The 22,162-nt window shown below is 41.8% G+C and overlaps 1 protein-coding gene across 1 annotated transcript; it reads right to left on the bottom strand.

The window, feature by feature from the left end:
• Positions 1-11,961: 11,961 nt before the first annotated feature.
• On the bottom strand, positions 11,962-21,366 carry LOC117394635 (zona pellucida sperm-binding protein 2-like). Its single transcript, XM_059020552.1, has 20 exons — positions 21,332-21,366; positions 21,081-21,224; positions 20,278-20,355; positions 19,074-19,244; positions 18,848-18,944; positions 18,355-18,578; positions 17,866-18,019; positions 17,495-17,703; positions 17,250-17,367; positions 16,237-16,439; positions 15,860-15,977; positions 15,202-15,371; positions 14,781-14,878; positions 14,407-14,540; positions 14,244-14,291; positions 13,902-14,085; positions 13,302-13,437; positions 12,906-12,993; positions 12,486-12,584; positions 11,962-12,098 (listed from the first exon to the last, which is right to left on the bottom strand). The coding sequence occupies exons 2-20, from the start codon at positions 21,144-21,146 to the stop codon at positions 11,983-11,985; spliced, it is 2,511 nt and encodes an 836-aa protein (XP_058876535.1). The 5' UTR covers positions 21,147-21,224; positions 21,332-21,366; the 3' UTR covers positions 11,962-11,982.
• Between the last annotated feature and the right edge of the window lie 796 nt (positions 21,367-22,162).

The following is a 22,162-nucleotide window of genomic DNA, read 5'->3' as shown; positions in this document are numbered from 1 at the left end:
ACCTAATGGTAGATCTGCACAACCCAATGTCTTTAAAGCTAAGGCATTACCAAAATGCAACCGAACCATCAATAATAGTGACATTGTGGACAACTGCACCATTAGTTTACAGCGAAGGCAATAACCCGTAACATATTTTTTATACACATTATTAAGCAATTATTAATGCTCTCAGTTACTGTATCTTTTGAAATGTTGTTTCACTAAATGGTAAGGCATCTTGATCTCTTTGGAGTGCTTCGTAATCCATTGGTAGTAATTTAAAAATGTAAAATGAATATTGTAACGACCCCGGTGTAGGACGCCCAAAACACTCCAAAAAGACTAGTGTTTTGAATGTAAATTGCTAACACACTGAGTGTAACGAGCATACGTTCAAAACACTCTGCTGCGCTTTGAATTCACGCTCACACTAAAGGCCGACACTTCACAGCGGGGCATCTGGTCTGGGTGTACTGCCCCCGGAGGACTCGGGTCCGCTGTCCGAAGTTGGAGAGCAAATGGGTGGGGCCCTGCGAGGTACTCAAGCGAGTGAGTGAGGTGGTGTACCGCCTCCCCCGAGGCCAGACCCCGTCGGCGACCTTGAGTAATTCCCCCGCCTTTACACCCACCGGCGATCCGGAAGCCCTATCCCCCGCCGGACGATTGCCAGCACAGTGGTCTGTATCGGGAGAAGGGAGTGATTGGGTGGGGGTGGGGGTGGGGGGGGGGGGTGCTGTGCAAGAGAGTGACGGAGAAAAACGTGCTGAGAGACTGACAATCGTGGGAGACCTATCGGGTAGCGGAGGGACACTGCCTGAGAGTAAGGTGCTAGTGAAAAGGATTAGGATACAGACAAGAACCGAGAGAAGGATACGGAACAGGGTCGAGGGTTTATAGTGGGCTTTCTTGTTTTGGTGGTGTGGTCCTGGCCCGAACAGTGGCCGTTAGCGTGTCACGCAGGGCAATACAAAGCTCCACAGAGTGTTGCGTCTGTCATTCTTAAAAAAAATATTAATTAAGTTCAGATATAGCGACGCCAGTCATTTCACTTTACTGTAACAACATACACACAGAATGTAAGCCTACCAGCAGAGATTCAGTAGCAAACCCTAGTGGAAATTCCAACAGAAAATGTTCAACTGGTTTCTACTGGTGACCTGTGGCAACTGGTTTCAAATGGGTTTCTGGACAACTGAACTGGTCTACTGGTTTGGGTTGGAAACAGTAGCTCTACTGGTCTGTACTGGTACTGGTCTCCCAGTAGCTCTTTTGGTTTACCAGTACCTCTACTGGTCTGTAGTTGCACTGGTCTCCAAGTAGCTCTACTGGTTTCTACTGATACTGGTCTCCCAGTAGCTCTACTGGTTTTTCTGTACCTCTACTGGTCTGTTCTGGTCTCCCAGTAGCTCTACTGGTTTTTCTGTACCTCTACTGGTCTGTACTGGTCTCCCAGTAGCTCTACTGGTCTCTACTGGTACTGGTCTCCCAGTAGCTCTACAGGTTTTGCTGTCGTTTTGCAACTGCTCTCATTTGTTTAAATCTGTTGCAGATTTTGCCCTCTGTGCTCCTGTCCTTTAGCTCTTCTGAACCCCAGACTGCTACAGCAAGCTCTTTGCAAAAAATGGAATCTTTGCTTGCCTTGGAAATCCATATCCATTTTTCTTCTGGCAACCAAATGCCCTCTCCAATACACACCTTCAACACAATTATAGAGAGGGACAATATTTTGTAAAAGAACATCAGTTTTAACATTTAAATATTAATAGATTGTTACATAATATAAACAACTTCATCAAATAGTCTTGGTACAGGGTTTAATTTTGAATTATAGTATTGCCTCAGTATCTTAGAAACAAGCTTGTCCTTTCTTCTATGTAATTGGATATCGTGTAAAGCTTAGCTTACTTTTCTATCAATGCAATCAAAAGGAATATATTGCGATTCCTTTGAAGCTGGAAATTCATGGACAGCAATAGGTTTTTCAGATGTTGTGGGCTCTGACTCTGGAAAAACAAAACAATGAACAAAACATGTTACTAGAAAACAAACCTGGGGCCAAGTACATGTAAATACACCCCAGCACATTTATAAGTACAAGAAGGCCAAGCAGTATAAAGAGTACATTTTTTTTTTATTGATGTGCTCAAGTATGACTAATAAGAGTACATATTAAAACGTTTTGGTGGGTAACTGGAGAGAGTATGTTGAACAACTATATAAAATAAGCTACTTTGCAATGGCATCATGTCAATGACCCAAAACATAACAGATGTACTTAAATTCTGAGCAAAATAGGAGGGTTACATGAAATAAATTAAACTGTAAACATAAATATAACTCTTACCTCTTGGAAATCTGCTAAGCAAGTTGCTCTGCAACTTAATGTTGAGGTCCCTCAGGGTTCTGTTTTCAGTATTTAGCGTTTGATTTTCTTTTCTCAACAGTGACATTTCTTCGTCCATATTCCTCTTTTGTTTTTTTAGGATTTCATAGTTTTTTTCTGTTGCATTATATTTTTCTTTCATTTCTTTAAACAGTTTGGACGGTACAAGGTCTACGTCCGAGTCGTCAGAGCTGCTGGATTCTATTTCCTCCACATAATCCTTTTTCTCTGAATAGAGGATTTCTTTTCCTTGTCTTCTTTTTTATTTCTAATATTTTCGACATTGTTTGCTTCTGTGCCTGAAAGGTTTTTCTTTTTTGTTCCTGCTAAAATGTATTTAGAAATATATCAATCGATCTTTATTTTATAGAGCGCCTTTCATAGTGGACCACAGCGTTTTACAAACGCACTGTCGCCTACAAGAAACCATTACAGATAAAACACATATTAAATAAAATAATAAATACCTAATGCACAGTATACAAGAAACCATTACAGATCAAATATAAATATATGGGTTTCTAATTACTATTATTATTTATGTTTTTTTTTTTTTTTTTTTTTTTACATATTAAGATACTTACCATTGAATGTTTCATTGCGGAGATTTCCAGATCCAGATTTTTAAAACATTGATTTTCTTCGATTTCTTCATCATGGTTAACCTTGGGAACATGGATCCTTCTCGTCATCTGGAAATGTTTATGAGACCATTCAATATGGCCTAGTTCTTACATAGAATGCCATCTTTGCAAAAAGTTATTCATTCGAAATTGTATTAATATCCTTTATCAAAATAATTGTCCAAACGTGTTTTCTTTTCACAAGTATCCTAGTTATTTTTTATGTTGTCATTATGTTATTAGCCTACTTTTACTTTTAACCTCGTTGCACCCTAAATAAAAAAAGATAAAACGTCCTTACCTGACAAGTAATAGAATTTGTCCTTTATAATAGTTATTAGAACTAACCAGATGTTGCTTAAGTTTATGCTTATCCTCTGGAAGCTTTTGTTGGCTTTCAGTCCAGTAAATCTGGTAAATTTCCTTTCTGTCAAAATCTTTAGTCGTTTCAGGATTGAAGTCTCTAATAAAAGACTACGACAGCACGTACATCATCTTCAATGTATCTGACAAAAGCGAACACCCCAAATTACCAAGAAAAAAGTCAAATTACAATTTTCACAATAATAGTTACATTATTTTTAAATACCATTACACAGAGGTAACATAACTTACCTTCTAGCCTTTAGCGAAGATGAACCGGTCTGAAAATTCAAAATCTTCTCGCGCAGCTGTTCAAATTTTATTGCAACTGTAAAGCTGCATCAGTAGCGCGCGTGTAACAACCATTAACCGACAACGGGGAATGACGACAGAGACAAGAGGAGCCAGCGGTTTCGAGAAACTTCCAAAAGGTATGTTAAACCAAAAATTAATCACAATACTTAACAAAGTATATAGTGTATTAAAACTTAATACCCTTTTGTTTGTAATATTTTTAGTATTTTTTATTATAAATTAATAGTTTTTTTTTTCTCTTGTTATTCATAATTGTTAAGTGAAAGTAAACAAAAATATTGTATATGTTTCAGCAGAATTAAAAAATGGAAAGGCCTTCAAAATATAAAAGATATTTAGAACCTGGAGTAGAAGATTACAGGCCGCGCTCAACACAGTGGCTGCATGAAAGAAAACATCATATTGCTTTATCAGAGGTGCCTTTGGTAAGTATCCATTCATTAGTTTTGCATGAGTTATAAAACAGGAGTAGCAGTTTATTTCACATTTCAAATTGATTGCAAGTTGTCTGTAATGTTTTCTAGTGATAACATCCTGTTCTCCCCCCCCCCCAAAAAAAAATAAACAAAACAAACAAAAAACATAACGTTATTACATGTATTCTGCCTTTATTTAACAGACTGAGAATGATGAAACTATAGAACAGTTAGTGGGAGATTCTGACAGACTCTCAGGCAGCAGTTGTTCTACGGTAAGAAACACCATGAATATAACAAACAGTAATGCATAATATAGTGTAGCTGGGGTAACTGCTGCCGCTGCTCCGGGACTCATACCTGCAACTGGGTCTGGGTCTGCCGCTTATTATGTGAAAACTAAATTATTCTTTATAAAGCAAACACTTTAATTTTACTCTTTTAAAATACATATTTTACAGATACACTCTGGAACAGAAGACATAACTTACAGCCACAACAGTGAAGAACTGGCTTATGAAGTAAATATTCAAGACCTTCCTGATGAGTTTGATGAACCAGACAGTGATCAAGAACACATGTCATCTGGAACAGCGGTAAACGTGGAAAGTCCTGGTCCTGGTTTCTCAAATGATCCCTTACATATGTTGGGGTCAAATCCAGACCTGAATTTCAAGAAAAGAGAAAAAATGCCCCCAGTGTCACAGTGTTTGTAACTTAGACAACTTGGATGAAGGAAATTTCTTTATAAGTGTACCACTTGCTCCTCAGATTCAATGTTTACTAGAAAAGCTGGAGGGTACTGATGTGTTGTCGTATAGAATGTCCAGAAAAATGACTAACCGTGAGTCTATATGTGACATTTATGATGGCGAATGTTATAGGCAGATATCACAGCCTGGAAAAATTTTAAGTAAACCAGAAAACGTTTCGTACAATTTCAATTGTGATGGCAGTTCGGTGTTTAATTCATCTTCCTTCTCTATATGGCCTATTCAGATAATGATTAATGAACTACCTCCCAGTGAAAGGGGTAAACATTTGATTTTAGCAGGTTTGTGGTTTGGCAAGGGGCATCCAAATATGGATATATTTCTTGGGCATTTTGTAGAAGAGGCCAAAATGCTTACAGAATTAGGTGTAAAATGGAGGAAAAAGGACAAGACCATAGTAACAAGTAAAATTGTAGGTATTTGTTGCTGTGTAGATTCTGTAGCAAGACCTGCCATGCAAAATTCTGCACAGTATAATGGATACTTTGGTTGCAGCTGGTGCTATCACCCTGGTATGTTGGTTTCAGGGCAGGTCAAATACCCAGTTTCAGAAGTAGAGTATGCAGATAGGACAGACAGGGGAATGCTGAATGACATGAAAACTGCATTAAGAGAAAGGATTATATACAACGGAGTTAAAGGTCCTTCTCCCTTAATTAATCTTCCCTACTTTGGAATAGTCTGGGGCTTTACTCCAGACTACATGCACTGTGTGCTCTTGGGTGTTACACGGCAACTTACAGAGCTGTGGCTTCAGTATGCAAATGAAGAATGTTATATAGGCTCACCATCATGTCTAGCTGTCATAGATTCAAGACTACTTAGCATTAAACCACCGCAGAATATGGCACGATTACCAAGATCAGTAAAAGACCGAAAGTACTGGAAAGCATCTGAATGGAGAAATTGGTTACTATTTTATAGTTTGCCCTGTCTGAAAGGAATACTGCCAGAGAGGTATCTGAAGCACTTTGCACTTCTTGTTGAAGCAATTTATCTTCCGTTACAATCTCCGATTTTACCTCAAGATGTGAATAATGCTGATATTCTCCTGCTCGAATTTGTAGTAAAGCTGCAATCATTATGTGGTGAAGCTAACATGACATCAAATGTCCATCTTTTGCTTCATTTGGCAAAAAGTGTGAAACTCTGGGGTCCACTGTGGGCACATTCAGCATTTGTTTTTGAGTCTGGTAATGGTAAATTATTACAATTAGTGAAAGGTACAAAAGGTGTAGCTAAACAAGTCGTTAACAAATTTCTGCTTTACAAAGCAATTCCATTATTTAAAGAGATCCACAATATTAAAACAAGCATTGCTGAGTTCTGCACAAAATTAACAGATTATCCAAAACTTCAGGCTTCTGATACAAGCAATGGAATAACACTACTGGGTCCAGGCTATGTACAAAGTAGTTTAGGACAGGAAGAGCAGACACTATTCAGAGAAGCTGGTAAAGAGATACCGTCGACTTTGGTTGTTTACAGCAGAATGGTTGTAAATGGGCAAAAGTATGAAAGTAACAGGGCAAAGAATGGGAGAAATAATAAAAATTGTTAGAAGCAATGCCACCATTGAAAACGAGATTATTATATTTTTAAAAATGTTTGATATAGAGCAAAGACAAGACATTGCCGGTATCATATTACAATGTGTTCAGAATACAAACGAGCACGACTTCTTGTACCGAGTGCAACGGATATTGTATGTAAATGTATTTTCATTTGTTTTGGTCAGACTGCATATATTTGCAAATTTCCAAATGTATATGAGAGGGACTAAAAAGTGTAGGGTAAATGTATTCTGTAAGCCCACCAAATCTAGTTTACACATGTCGTCCATGTGTGTTCCAATTAAGCCCATATATACAGTGCCCATCGTAAGTATTGGGACAGTGAAGTCAGAATTGGTATTTTTTTCTGTATACTGGAGCAATTTGGATTTGAAATGAAAAGATGAATATGAGGCAAAAGTACAGAACGTCACCTTTTATTTTAAGTGTTATTATTCTAAAATGGTAAAACATATATGCACAGAAATACCCAGAAATAAAAGGTGACATTCTGTACTTTTGCCTCATATTCATCTTTTCATCTGAAATCCAAATTGCTTGAGTATACTGCAAAAATACAAATTTTGACTTCACTGTCTCAATACTTACAGATCGTGCAGTGTTAGAGAATACAGCTGTGAAATGTCAAGGAATCAATTCCACTAGATGCTCACAGATATCTGTGAAGTTATGGGACCACTCAGCTCTGATAATAAGTGCTGGTGGGGGTACACTTACCCTGATATATTAAGACGCTCCCTGTCATTTATTTCTTTAGGTATCCAGACTGAAGATTTCATTAGTTACCATTACATTTTGTGATAGAAAAAGAACCTTGGTAGAACCTTGTTTTGGTATTTTTTTATTTACATATTTTTTACTTGTTTGTTATTTTAACCTCTCATAGACTAAGAGAAAAGGTACATTTTAAATTGTAATATGTTTTCTATGCAATGTTATTGTGATATGTTAAAAAAACCAGCAATTCTGCAACCTGTTCATCAGTCCATTGTAAATGAATTGTAAAATAATATATACTGTTTGTTTTTTCATATTTTTAACTGTGACCAGTTTTTATAAAATATTAATGGAATGACTAGATTTTGTACTTTCTTATTGTTCTTAACATAATTAAACAAATATAATATCAGAAATTAAGTGTCCTTTTCTTTTTAAACTTCCATTGAAAAAGAGGTAGCTAAGGTAAGACACTGTATTCATTTCTAATACATTATTTTGCTATAATTTAGAATTTTGAATAAAAGCTTACACGAGTAAGATATTTATAGCCTATTATTGTGGATGCAGACACATACTACTATAATTAGCTACTATCAGTAGCTTGCAATTACACCGTGTAACAAAATGTATTTATTTTTTTTTGGTTCCTGGGTAGTAAGTGTTATTTCCTAATAGCTGATGCCTCAAATGTATAGAAAATGGCTATTATTCCCCACAAACTTTGCTTTTGTGACCAGGACAGTGATATTTTGAAACTTACCTATTTCCAATGAGAAAACGGGCGAATGTGTGTCTTTTCGTTCACATAAAGTCAGAAAAAAACAACATATGAATCCAAATTAACATGTATTTATACTAAAGTAAAAACCCAACTGTATAAATGGGTAATTGTATGTAAAAATAATGTGATATCTGCTAACAATTGTAAGTCGCCCTGGATAAGGGCGTCTGCTAAGAAATAAATAATAATAATAATAATAAAGTAATACAAAAATGACTACAAAAGATTTAGAAGTGAGTAGTTTTTCGAGATTTACGATTATACTGTAAATCACTTTCACGAATCAGCCCCCAAATGTAGTCTCCCATCATGTTCCCGTTATACTGTCCTTGGTAGCGGCGTTCAAAGTCCAGTATATCCTGGTGGAAGCGCTCGCCTTGCTCCTGCGAGTACGCTCCCATGTTCTCCTTGAATTTATCAAGATGAGCATCAAGGATATGGACTTTGAGGGACATCCTACAGCCCATTGTGCCGTAGTTCTTCACCAGAGTCTCAATCAGCTCCACATAGTTTTCGGCCTTGTGATTGCCCAGGAAGCCCCGAACCACTGCGACAAAGCTGTTCCAAGCCGCTTTCTCCTTACTAGTGAGCTTCTTGGGGAATTCATTGCACTCCAGGATCTTCTTTATCTGTGGTCTGACGAAGACACCGGCTTTGACCTTTGCCTCAGACAGCTTAGGGAAGAAGTCTTGAAGGTACTTGAAGGCTGCCGACTCCTTATCTAGAGCTCTGACAAATTGTTTCATAAGGCCCAATTTGATGTGCAGTGGTGGCATCAGCACCTTCCGGGGGTCCCAGCCATACTCATGATACTTCAAGGCGTCCAGCAAGGTCTTGATGCTGTTGTAATCCTCTTTGAGGTGCACCGAGTGAGCCAGGGGAAGAGACGGGTACTTGTTACCATTATGGAGTAGCACGGCTTTGAGGCTCCTGGATGAGCTGTCAATGAAGGACAGTATAACGAGAACATGATGGGAGACTATATTTGGGGGCTGAATCGTGAAAGTGATTTACAGTATAATCGTAAATCTCGAAAAACTACTCACTTCTAAATCTTTTGTAGTCATTTTTGTATTACTTTAGTATAAATACATGTTAATTTGGATTCATATGTTGTTTTTTTCTGACTTTATGTGAACAAAAAGACACAAATTCACCCGTTTTCTCATTGGAAATAGGTAAATTTCAAAATATCACTGTCCTGGTCACAAAAGCAAAGTTTGTGGGGAATAATAGCCATTTTCTATACTTTTGAGGTATAAGCAATTAGGAAATAACACTTACTACCCAGGAACAAAAATTGTGTTACATAGTGTTCTCTTTATTTGAGAGATCTACTGCTGCACTACTCACCAGTAGAGATACTGCTGAGTAGTGCAGGAGAGTTCATACCAGTTGGGACCCATTGATGAAATGGACTAATATACCATAGACCAGTAGAGATCTACTGGAGAGTAGTGTAGACCAGTTCATACCAGTTGAGACCCATTGATAAGGTCTACTTGTGAGTAGTTCATACCAGTTGAGACCAATTGATACGTTTACTGGTGAGTAGTACAGACCAGTTCATTCCAGTTGAGACCAATTGATAAGATCTACTGGTTTCAACTGGAATTTTTCTGCTCACGGGCCAGATCATTTTGTGCGTGAGCGTGCTTGCGAGCGCACAACATGCTAGACGGATTAAAAAAAAAAAAATCACATATGTTTTCTTCTTGTTCAGATTAGTTTGTATAGGTTGTTTCGCTCACTAAGCTACTAACAACCAAACGAGCAAGATGGGCTGAAATGACCACCTCTCGTTTGTAAACTTTAAGTAGCACGAAGTGGTTTAAAACGTCATATGTAATTTAGTGGGTGTAAAGAAAAACACAGAGTTTCGGTTTTGTCACTTGCACTTAACCCTGGTTTTACCATTTTGTTTTTCAAAGTCAGCGTAACGCTATGCAACACAGTCCGTATAATTACTGTATGAACACAGCCTAAGTTTTAAATGTTTACAAAACTCGACAATGTTGCCGAATTTGTCATTCAAACTTGTTTTGTTTTAATCAGTTTTGTCTGCTTGTTACTTTTTTCAGCCAACACATTTAAATGACCCTTGTTTGTTACATTTTAGAAGACTGTTTTAAACGTTACAATGTAAATGTTGACTCAGTAGCTACCATTAAATGTTTCAACCTTGGTGACTTTCTTTGATGCGCTATTAATTTTAGGCAACTTGCAATAGAAATGTTATATATATATACACACACACACACACTGTATATATATATATATATATATTATATATATATATTTACATGAGACATGTACTTTGTATATAGGTATATAAATGTCAGTTGCTATGGATAAACGCATCAGCCAAATCAATTAATATGACGTAATTTTCTAGCTTGCTATTTATACATTTATGTATTCATTTCTACATTTATTTAAATTATTTCTAAATGTATTTATGCCTCCTATGTATTTGTTTAAATTGTTTATTTCTACCAAATAAATCCCTTTATCTTTAATTTAACGAGGAACTACAATTTATCAGAGATTTAGACAAGGAAGCTACATGCCACTCGTGTACAATTCCATGCTGTGGTATCTACCAAACAAACAGGAAACTAGAAATTTTCAAACAGGAAATCGAACATTCCTAGAATCGCGCAGAACTTTCAGCAAAAGCTGGTCAGGCTCGGATGCAAGCTTAAAAAATAAAACGCATTTCAACAACTGCGCAGTGGGCCAAGGTCGTGTGCTCGTCAAGAACGTCATGTTGCAAGTTCACACCACGTATTTTTTTCTGCGATGTGCCGTTTTAAAACAAATGGTTTCATATAAATGGTGTGGATATCAAAGCGCTTGCATTCTCTGGTTTATTTTGACGTTGATCAACATGTGGAATCAGTTATTTAGCTTTTCTGTTTGAAAAAGTCGCTACACACCCTTAAGAAGTAGACAGAAGAGGAAGAATAACAATGTTACCTTAGTTTGACGACTTCTATCGCATTGTGTACAAGAGGCATGTACGGTTTTATTCCCCCCACATTTGCTGTAAGGAAGTTTCAGACTTTTGATACTGGTACAGATGGGAATTCTAAATCATTTAGTTTTGCCGCTGCTACATGGCAAAAACAGCTAAACTCTTTGCGCTATACAGAGATGCTTGGTAGTTTCAAACAAGTTTTTCTAACTTGTACATTTGAGAGGAACGGTAGTTCCTCGTAGAATGGATAGACAAAATACACAGCCCCTCCCTGGATTTGAACTAATAATTAACCATTACAGCAGTCCTAGTAGCAGGTTCCCAAGACACATTGGCTTTCCTCCCCTCCTTTTCTCTAGGGCAGTGGTTCTAAACCCTGGTCGTTTTGGTTCCAACCGAGCTCTTAAGGGTTCAATTAAGTACTTGAGAGCTCGGTTGGAACAAGACACACCAGGACAGTGGGTCCCCAGGACCAGGGTTGAGAAGCACTGCTCTAGGGGATTGTCATGGAATTGAATCTTATTTGCACAACAGCAGTCAGTGCTAGCTCTAAAAACAGGTTACAACTTGCCTCTCCACTAACTAGGAAGGCAATGCTTCCTCCTAGGAGTACATGTTAGTACGGATTGCGAGGGGGGGAATAAAAACTGATTCAATTTATAAACTGCAAAAACGTGGCTTGCCTGTGAACACTGGTAAACTGGACCAAATCATTACACTATGATACCGTTCCCTTGAAATGGCAAAAGGCGTACAGGCATGTAAAAAAAGGTCTAGGTTACCGATAGAGATCTTGTCACCCTCAACCAATGCTTGGGTCACACAAGTTTTACTGCAAACCCTCTTCACTTCATGGCTGAAAACCAAAAGGTTTAAAGCATCATTTAGTGAGGCAACAGCAGAATCCTCTCATGGGAAAGAGTTATTGAAAAAGGACATTCAAAGGTTAGCTGAATAAGACTGCAGGCATCATTTTAGCCATCCAATACCCCAGTTAATTCAGATCCATTGACCGATGCAAATGTGAAAGCTAGCCACACACACGAGACAATTTCACATTCAAAGATTTTTATTAAACAGAAACCCAACATCTCATAGCTTTGGCAGCAAACACTACAACAGCAAGTAGAAGGACTCCCACTGCAACTCCCAAGACTGGAATATAGGGGACCAGAGGAGGAGTCGCACCTGAAAAGTAGACAATGGCAAGCATTAGGACCCTGAGGAAGCTACACAATACCCAATGTGTGCACTGGGGGAAGAGATGCAAGTGTTGGGTAGAAGAGGCAGAGCTAGTTAGCCTGGAGGGCTTCATTTGAAAGCACAGCTACTGGTTACATTATGTAGCGTGCCTGGGACAAGCATTTGTTTGGCTAAAACTTGCAACAGAAGAGGTCTAGAAAAACTACAGCCCCTGCAGGTGCCCTTTTGGCGCCAGATTCCCCTTTGGTGCAATACACAAAGCTTCCCATGCAAAAGCCAAAATGGCAGCAGTTTCCTAACCTTCATCACCATGCAAAGGAACACAGTTACAGGGCAGGCAGGGGATTAGCGTCTTGGTGCTTTACTGCTTACCGGCTGCTTGAACACTGGCAACTTCCCCCTCGGGTACAATTTGGACTGGTCCAGCAGAAATATAGCCTTTGACAGAGTCAGCCAGCTCAACACTGCGGGCTGGAAGACATACCCCAAAAGAGTTAGATCCAAAAAGGAGCAATTGGGAGTCGATAGAACATACAAATGGGTATCATATATCCACTGCAGGAGAGGTCAGATACACCCTGCCTATTTATTTCTTAGCAGACGTCCTTATCCAGGGCAACTTACAATTGTTACAAGATATCACATACAATTACCCATTTTTTACAGTTGGTTTTTACTGGAGCAATCTAGGTAAAGTACCTTGCTCAAGGGTACAATAGCAGTGTCCCCCACTGGGGATTGAACCCACAACCCTCCGGTCAAAAGTCCAGAGCCCTAACCACTACTCCCTACCTGATCTCTTGTCTCCAGCGATACAGGTCTCATTGCAGACACCTGCCTTCTCAGAAGCACAAACCACAGCTAGACAGTGGAAGTACATCTGCAAAACACAAAAAAGGTCAGACGACAGTGTTAGAGCCCTAGTTCAGCCTCATACACAGCCAACCAATATGTCAGCCTATAGAAAGCCATTTCTAGAGCAGGACTGCCCATTTCTGACCTTGGAGTCATTCCACACCAGTTTAAATAGGGAGCTACTTCAGGGTCTAGATGGAGGTTTAAACTATCGTTTGACATGGGAGCTTTCCTCCCCCACCCCAAACCTAGAGTAGATGGCCGTGTATTAACCCGAGGGTGAGAATGCAGATCAAAAGGCTCGGATTGAGCTCACTGAAAAAAGTTACCAACCTGTTGCCACAGGGCATGGTTTGCAACAGACTGAGCCTGGACCTCAAGCCTCTTGAGGTGGTGGGGGCTCTTGGTGAGAGCGCTGGCAGACACTGGGTGGAACCGGGTCTTGTAGGAGTCGCCACTGACCAGGCAGCTGCAGAAAAGGAGGAGACGACATTGGAGGCAATCGCACACTGGGTTTCGTGGCATGGAGCTCGAGGGGTGAAGTACAGGACAAAGGTAGTCATTTTAGGAAACGACTGAATCCTAGCACATTAGGAAGCCTCCAAAAGACTTCCAAGTGTGTTCTACATGCACTTCCCACCAGAGGGAAACTGCCATGGTGTGTGTGTTTACCATATATAGATGAACACCAATCAAGGCAAATGCAACTCATTGCAGAAGTACATGAAGCCAAAGCCCATTGCAATGCTGAAAAGGCCTTTGCCAGGTCACGTCTATCTAGGCATCCAGGTTATCATGCAATGCAAGTCTACAGCATAGCAAGAAAAGTTTAGACCTCTACCAAGCACACATTCTAAAAGCTGGCATAAGTGACAATGAAACTCCAGCTCAATACCATCTGCCTGCTTACTCTCGTCACCCCCACCCCCTTACCCGTCAGTGACCAGGTCCCATTGAGGGGTGGCGTCCAGTTCAGGGGTCTCTGTGGCCCAGCAGTCCCGCAGGACGAGGTGGTCAGCCAGGTTCTGGTGGTGGAGGAGCACAACCTCCAGGAACAAGGGCTCCAGCCCAGACTTGGACACTGGGAACTCCCGATAGAACTGGGAGAAGGTCACATCTGGCAGGAAGGAGAAAGGTTGACTGAGCGCCCATCACTGCTATGCTTTTAAAGCGCATTATGTGTACAGCCACCATTCCTGGTGGGTTATGGATGAAAGACTACAGAACCTGGCCATTAAAAGGTAGGTGGGTATGAAGGGTGTACCAGGTACCAACCTCTTGCTAGACGGGCCTTCAGATTCAGAACGTCTCTGGCTTTGGGGCCTGGGAAATCAAGAAATGGAGTCATAGTAGTAGGTCGATACTGGTAGTCAGGATAAAAGTTGACCAACACTGTCCCGGGACCGGGCAAGTTAAAACTAGGCACTAGAAGCCATACCTCTCTGCTCAGAGCTGTAAGGATAGAACTCCAGGGATCCAAGACTTTTTTTAGAGTAGGGGGCAGGGACAGCCTTCCTTTCAGCTAGCAATTTCATGGTGTCGTTGAGGGGGTAGCGGCAACGGATGGTCAGCCTACGGGAGACACGTTGCAGTAGTATTGGATAAGACTACCAAGGTCTTTAAAATGCAGTTGAAACACATTACTGTACACTACTTGCAATTTGTTAAATGGTTCCTTCAGAGGCAAATCTTCACAGGAAGTATACCATTATCTATTGGGCAGCATGCCCCAAGTCTAAAAAGTCAGTATCAAGAGGTGCCAGTGTAGGCCCATTTCAGGCCTTCTAGAAGTGCAGGACTCCTCATGCTCACCTGTATTCAGAGTCCCTGGTGATGACTGGAGCATTGGCTGGGAACAGAGCTCTGGTATACACTACCTCATTCTCATAGATCAGGTAGTTCTCCACAATCTGAAACATTGCCATATCAAGCCATTAGTACAAAGCACCCCCACCCACTACTAGAAATTAGAATAGCAGCCCCATTTGAAAGAAATCTGTATGCCAATAGCACATTTAAAAAAAAGACACACAAACAGGAGTTGTCACTTGTCAAACATGCAATTTTAAAAACAGTTCAAGGGGAAGCAATCTTGTAGTCTTTACTAGGGCAGACATGCAAGGCTAGTCCACAGCACTTTTAGGGATACGTATTGCATCTAGTACAGTCCACCAATACAAGACCTGTATGAAGGGCTATTGCACGAGTCTACAGCACCATGCGGGAAACCCACCTTGCTCCTGGTCCCACACGTGTTGACAGTGAAGGTGAAGAGAGCCCTGGTTGAGTCAAACTCTTTGGGTTTGCAGGTCTTATCCAGCAGGGTGGTCTTGCTGGGTTCCACTACTGGTATGGGCTCCATGGTGACAGCCACCACCGTCATCACACCATTAGGCATGCACACTGAAGAGAATGGGGTGAAGTTGAAGCATTCCATGAGAACTTGCTGCATGAACCAGTTCAAGATTGCCACACCAAATCGTGTACCAAGTAGCCTCGAGACGATACCTACAGCTATGGCCAAAAGTGCTGCGGAACCCTGTAGAATTAATTTTGCTTCAGGTCAAACAAAGCCTGCCGAATACTAAAGGATCACACTGTGGTGCACGTACTGGTAGAAGCCTTCACCAATATGCATAGAGACCTGACCGCAGACCAAGAGGCCAGGTAGACCATTTAGAAGTTGGGCAAGTGGCACTACGGATTGTTGCAAGCAATATGTGATCAGTGGAATACTCTCTATAGCAATGGAGAAGGAGGAGTCAGGTATACGGCTAAAGCATATGTTAGAGATTGCTTAGTCAACACGTGTAGAAAATGGCAAGGCATGGAAGCAGGGAGGTGCAGAGCACCAAGACAGAAAGTCAAGCCCACTTTGGGGAACTACTTACCCAACAGCTGCTTGGTAGGAAATTGACAGCGCTGTACAGCGGACAGCACTGCCACGAGTGTCCCAATATCGATTAGGGTCAGTTCTACTCGAACAAAGAGGCCTCGGAGAGAGATATCCTGGAAAAGAGGGAGACAAGCGACACGGGGAAAAAAAACATCCCAGTTTGATGGCACACCAACAGAGGGGCAGGCTTTCCAACCTAGTCATGCAGGGAGAACTACAGATTTAACAAGGCTCAGGTTTGCTCACACACCTAAACAAAGGAAAAGAAAAAGTCTCAAACCCAGAACGAGAATGTAATCCTACAAAACACCCAGTTCAGCCTCTAGGGAGACTCTGCCAAGTACATTCCTAATGGCCCCCAGAAATGTGTACCTCATAGATGCAGCCGATACTGAAGAGCGGCACCTCTAGAATAAACTTGGTCTGGTTGGTGAGGATGTAGCCCCGTTGAGCCGCCAGCTCAGAGGTAAGCTGGTGTTTCTCAATGTACATGGCCCAGAGGTGGTCCATGTTCCCACGCGTCACTTCAAAGACTAGGCTCTTTTCAGTACAAGAGCCCTTGATCACAGGAAGTACTGGGGAGGAAAGAAGAGTCAAGAGCCTGAAGTGTATGCCAATAAAAAACTACCAACCACACCTTCAGTAATGGTCAGGCGTCGACAGTTCAAGCTTCAGCAGAGTGCTGGCAGTCTTCTTTGGGCAGCAGTGCTTTAATGAACATCATTTCTCTCAAACAGCAAGTGCCAATAGGGGTGCATGTCTGTTAGTGTGGGAGGTGTATGCAAATCCCAAGAAAGATGACAGCATGCTAGCAGCAAACATTTTTCAGGAGGCTTTCAAGAGCTTGCAAACTAGCTCAATTGAAAAAAAGGGGAGACATCTTCATGATGGAATTCCCTGGGTGGGCACACAACCAGTGCACCAATCCTTTGGTTGAGAGACTTGGTCTAGTCCAGGGATGTCAACTCCAGCCCGAGGGTCGCAGGGTCTTCATGCCAAAACTCTCAATTAACAATTGAGATAATTTGTTGAATTATCAAACATTAAGGTCTTTTACAGTGGATGGTTTTAGAAATGCACTGGATTCAAGGTACACTACCTATGAAGCATTGAGGCCTGAAGAGAAGTGTTGAATGTGTCCGGTTAATCATCATTAGACCCATTAAGTAATTTGCTCTTATTGTATTACTTGTACTGTAACACAAGAAATGTATTTGCTTACGATTGTAAGTCGCCCTGGATAAGGGCATCTGCTAAGAAATAAATAATTGAGAGCTCAGGGGGAACGAAAGCCAGAAAACACTGTAGCCCGCCAGGAACAGAGTTTGACACCCGTGGTCTAAATCAATCAGTGCTCAGGGACACTTCCCAGCCCCAATACTTACCGACATCCTTAACCTGACACACAATGGTTGCAGGGTGGAAATAAGGCGCATTCTCAGGGATGATGTTCAAGGTGTAGTTGATATTCAAGGTGAACTCCCTCACACCATTGCCAATATACTGCCAGAGAACAACAAATGGTGTAAAGAAGCAGTAACAGTCAGCAACTGTACTGGAGAATAGACCGGTACAGCTTGGGTCTTAAGCTTTGAGTTCCATCAACATATAGGCATGCTTTCATCCCTACCTTTTGTGGGATGAGTGGGTGGGTGAAGGGGACCTTCAGGACAAAAGACTTGGTGCCATTGGGGTGCTGGACCTCAGTTAGCACAATGCCTTGGTTGATGGCCTCAGGAAGGGTCAGAGGAACCCCATTGATGGTGAAGTTCTTCAGCTCAACATCAGGGTTGAAGATGCCAAGGGTCACTGTGAAGACCTTTTCTGCTGGGATGGTATCTACAAACGCAGGCATTTAGGAGGTTAAGATGGAGGAGGGTTTGCATTACAGATTTAAAGCCAGGGCTAGTGTTTTAGTCCAGGACGTCCCCCACTGCATTACACATTGGCACCACAGCAAGGCCATTAAATGCCATGCTGGAAAGCAGGCAGCGTACTCACTGTTGACAACAAAGGGGGTCTCAGCAATAGAGGGGGTGCGGACTGGCTTGAAAGAACGGTGCTGGGTCGCTTCCCACTGGTCATCTGCCCACTGGTGCTCAAGGTACAGGTCAATGGCGTAGATCCGGTTGTACTGGTTATTTATAACACGACTCTGAAGAGACAGAAGGGCATGGTCACAAGAGTAAAGCAGGAGGTGGACTCCATTAAAAGCATGCAGAACCAAGGCTGGAAAGGAAGGGTCATTGGCCAACGTGTAGATTAAAACCAGGATTTACTCAGGGTCAGCTAAACTTCACTCTGCCACGGGAGCATTTCCCAGGTGTCTGGGATATCAGAAGCAGGTGTACTGTCAAAGTGCTCATCTAGAGAAACACCAAGGGCACGCAATCTAGGGGGTAGAGAGAGTCTGCAACACATCCAGAACCTGCCTGGTTGTCAGTGAAGGAACGCCAGAGCTAAACAAACCCCCCCCCCCCCCCCCATTACCTTCAGGTAGCCACCCTCCGCGCCATAAGGAACAGAGATATCTATGAAAGTCTCATTGACTTTCAGTTCATAGTTCCGTCTTCGGATAGTGGCAAGGTCAAGCAGCTTCCCCTCCACACCCATGGCAATACCCTTGTCCTGGAACTTCTCTATATGCAGGACCAGTGGAGTGAGGACTCTGGGTGCAACCCAAGCCAAATGTGTACCATCAAAAGTGCCAAGATCTAGGAGGGAAAAGACAGTTGGATTTAAAAACTTGTATCCATTAGGAATTTCTGTATAAAAGGAAGTGCAAGCAGATGGCAATCAATATGGCCATGATCATGGCCCTTGTTTGTAGAATTCTGTAGTGCTAGCATGCAGAGATGTTCCTTTTGTAACCTAGTAGAAGTAACTGCACTAGTAATTGTCCAGTTAAAAAGAGGACCACACCATGGCAGTCGTTTTACATGGCCTCTGGACCATGGCAAGATAGCCAAGCTTTAGATCTTACTCTTGGTACAGGCAGCAGAAGTGTCCACCAATAGCAGCATCCACCTTTGCTTGTAGAAGACAGTTGCCCGGATTGCTTCCACTTGGATTCCATTAACCTGGAAGAACATAGCATGAACTCAGGCACAGAAGCAATACAAGTGTGCTTGGAGACACCGATGGAGCAATATGGAACTCTGCTAAAAACAGAACCCGATATTTTAATAGTGCTTTTGGAGAGGTCTTACTGTAAGCATTTCTGATTCCGGCATGTTATAGGGCGAGCGGAAGAGGATCCTACTGGAGGTGGAGTTGATCATGTAGCCCCGAGACTGGGCCACGGAGGCATTCATGGATTTGGCTGGCTGTCCGGTCTTGTGGAACACAACCTGCCACACTGACATGATAGCTTCCTGGGCCTGGAACACAGGAGAGACAGCAGCTGGTCAGAAGGTCTAGGGGCTAGTCTGGTTTTATGGGACTGGGGTAGGAGGCAAGAAGCCAAGTTGACTGGGAAAGTGTGGAGTGATTTTAGCTAGACAAGTTATGAAGCTTAAGACAGTTCACACTTGCATAGAGTAGCAGCAAGTCACAAGCCTGCATAGAAGACAAACTAGGACTGAAACATAGGCACTTAATATACACCTAATTAGGACACTGTTGTGCACGAGAGACCAATCGATGGGGAGGTCCAAGTGTGATGGTCTAGTTGCTACAGAACTCCGCTGCTAGTGAGGGATTGATGGAAACAGGACTCCAACAGCAATACGTTGATCAAGTCCCAAGGCCTCACTTGGTGCCCTTCTTGCAAGCCCATCCTAATAGGCCAACGTGCATGGTCTTGCAGGAATGGCCACATGTTGCTTATGTCACAACAGCTTTCTTGCACAATGGGAGAGTCATGCCTTATTCCCCAGACCCAAGCCCAATTAAACATTTGTGCGATGAACTTGGGCGGCATGTGGCTTCTAGGGCCCGGGAGACCACTGAACAGGCAGATGCTTATCCAGGCATGACAAGAGGAATGGGCCAGGATTCCACAAGACAACATCCGAAACCTGGTGCAAAGCATGCGTACTGCTTCCAACAGTGGCCACACACGCTAGCCTGTGACTAGCATAACTTCAGATGGTAAAATATCAATTGTTGGTCAGCACAGTAGAGTCACTGCACAGAGACATGTCATTTTATCCCAATATGAGCGATACATTTGATGCTCATTCATATATATGGCAGCATGAGCATCAGACATCATGTTATTAAAAGATGAGCTATACCTTTTGTTAAATTAGAAATATAGGACAGGTTGCAGAAAGACACAAGCCAATAGCCCTGCTCACAGCAGCCAACAAGATGCTACTGCGAGCTGGATAGCAGCTTGTAAGCACCCTATACAATTGCCATGCTGCATGAACATCTTCAGACCAAAACAGGAGTGGCTTTTAAACTTACTGCAGGGAGAGCAGCGTGCCAGTCTTCAGTATCCATCCCCTCCTGAGCAATAACTGGCACATTTCTCCTTACAGATATCTAAAGATGACAAGGGGATAACGTTATACAATCATTTAGGTTCAGACCTCCCTATAGCTTAAAGACGATCTAGCAGCCCGTCACTTTACAGAAGTAGATGGCTAGATCAGCCAAGAGGAACCCTGTTACAGGTACTGGGCTCAAGTCACAACCAGCTAGAATTAAGCCATGCAGCAAGAAATCTACTGAGAATTTGATACAAGCTTCTGAAGGAGTACAAGGGACAACTGTAAAACAATCAGACACTGCATTTTAGCAACACCAACAGTGGCAGGTTGCAGTTGTTGCCTGGGTTTGGTAGAGGACTGCACATCCAGATTGTGTATTGTTACTAGAGAAACAAACAAATGCACAAAGAATCAATAATTCACCTTCAGTTTAATGCTGTAAATATAAAATGCACAAATATGGGAAGCAAAAAGGCAATGCACACCAATTTGGATTTCTAATCCAAATAAATTCTACAATACTTGTAATTCAATTAGTGTTTGGTATTCTGTCCTAAACCAGTTTCAGTTGCAACATGTTGACAAAATAAGATATGGGGAAATATTGGTTGAATTAGAGTATTGTTTTATTAACTGGTACCACAGTGGCACAAAAAGGTAGTTTAAAAAGAAAAGAATCTGCAGAAGGATAATGGACCAAAGGGTGAGGCATTATTGTGGGCAATGTATTATAGCTAGTGGGAGTACAGGTCAAACCCAGGACTGGAGAGGTCTTACCTCCATGTAGTTCTCTTCACAGACGATTTCGCGGGGGTACCACTGCTTGGTAGTACTGCACGTCATAGAGAACGGGTAGTAAGTCTCTCTGCTGAACTGGTCGATGCGAACGAAACGGAACCTCAAGCTAAACTCCGAATCACTCTAAAAAGAGAGAAAAGCCATTAGTTTACAAGGCGACACTGTCGCTTGTAATAATGCTGGCATACATACGGAGCTGGCCGTGTGAAGTGTGACCGCACAGGACTCACATTGCTGGAGACGTGACAAGCAAAGAAAGAAGCCCTGAATCAGGTCGCCGGGGATATTAACAGAGTAGGTAAAGCCACAGGATGCGGCGTATCTATCGTCCAGAGGGTGAATGCCGTCGTTACCTAAACACAAAAAAGGCTTAATTGTATGTTGAGGCATCCTACAAATACAAGTTCCTGTTACCGATCAAATCATATTTACCAATGATATCGAAGCGAAAGTTCCCTCCAATTAGGAAGTTTCTTTTCGTCGTCAGCCAGAAGTATCGGTCCCGACACTCATTAACAAAGGTCCCTGCGGGCAAAGAGACAAGAGACGTACTCTCACTTGCAGTGGTTCAATAACTATTCAGAGAACTAACCGGTTTTAATGACGAACACAACGTTGGTTATGCGGCAGATACAGTGCGCTTTTAAAAGAGCAAGACCGTGCTAGGGCAGAGACAACTCGTAACATTTCAGACAAAACTTCCCGTTTAAGCAAGTCAAGTGGCAGCTACAAAAGACCACGGAACAATTAAATAAACGCCACTTACCTGGTGGCGCTTGCGCCTTCGCATCCAAAGGTAACAGCATACACAATACAACTCTGAGGATGAAAAAAAATACATGCAAGAAGTGTTATTCAGACACACGCTGTATCCTACACAAACTCGGGTGTACTCAAGACACTGCATACCTTTACACGGCAACGCAAAAACAAAACATATAGAAATGAAATACAGCAACGCAAAGTCATTGTATTTATCTTGCTCTTAATTGTATTATTACTTGTACTGTGATACTTGAAATGTATTTGCTTATGATTGTAATTCGCCATGGATAAGGGCG

The sequence above is a fragment of the Acipenser ruthenus genome, chromosome 3 (assembly GCF_902713425.1).
Source record: "Acipenser ruthenus chromosome 3, fAciRut3.2 maternal haplotype, whole genome shotgun sequence".
Lineage (NCBI taxonomy): Eukaryota > Metazoa > Chordata > Actinopteri > Acipenseriformes > Acipenseridae > Acipenser > Acipenser ruthenus.
Note: the sequence above shows the minus strand (reverse complement) of the source record. Positions and strands in the feature narration are given on the sequence as shown.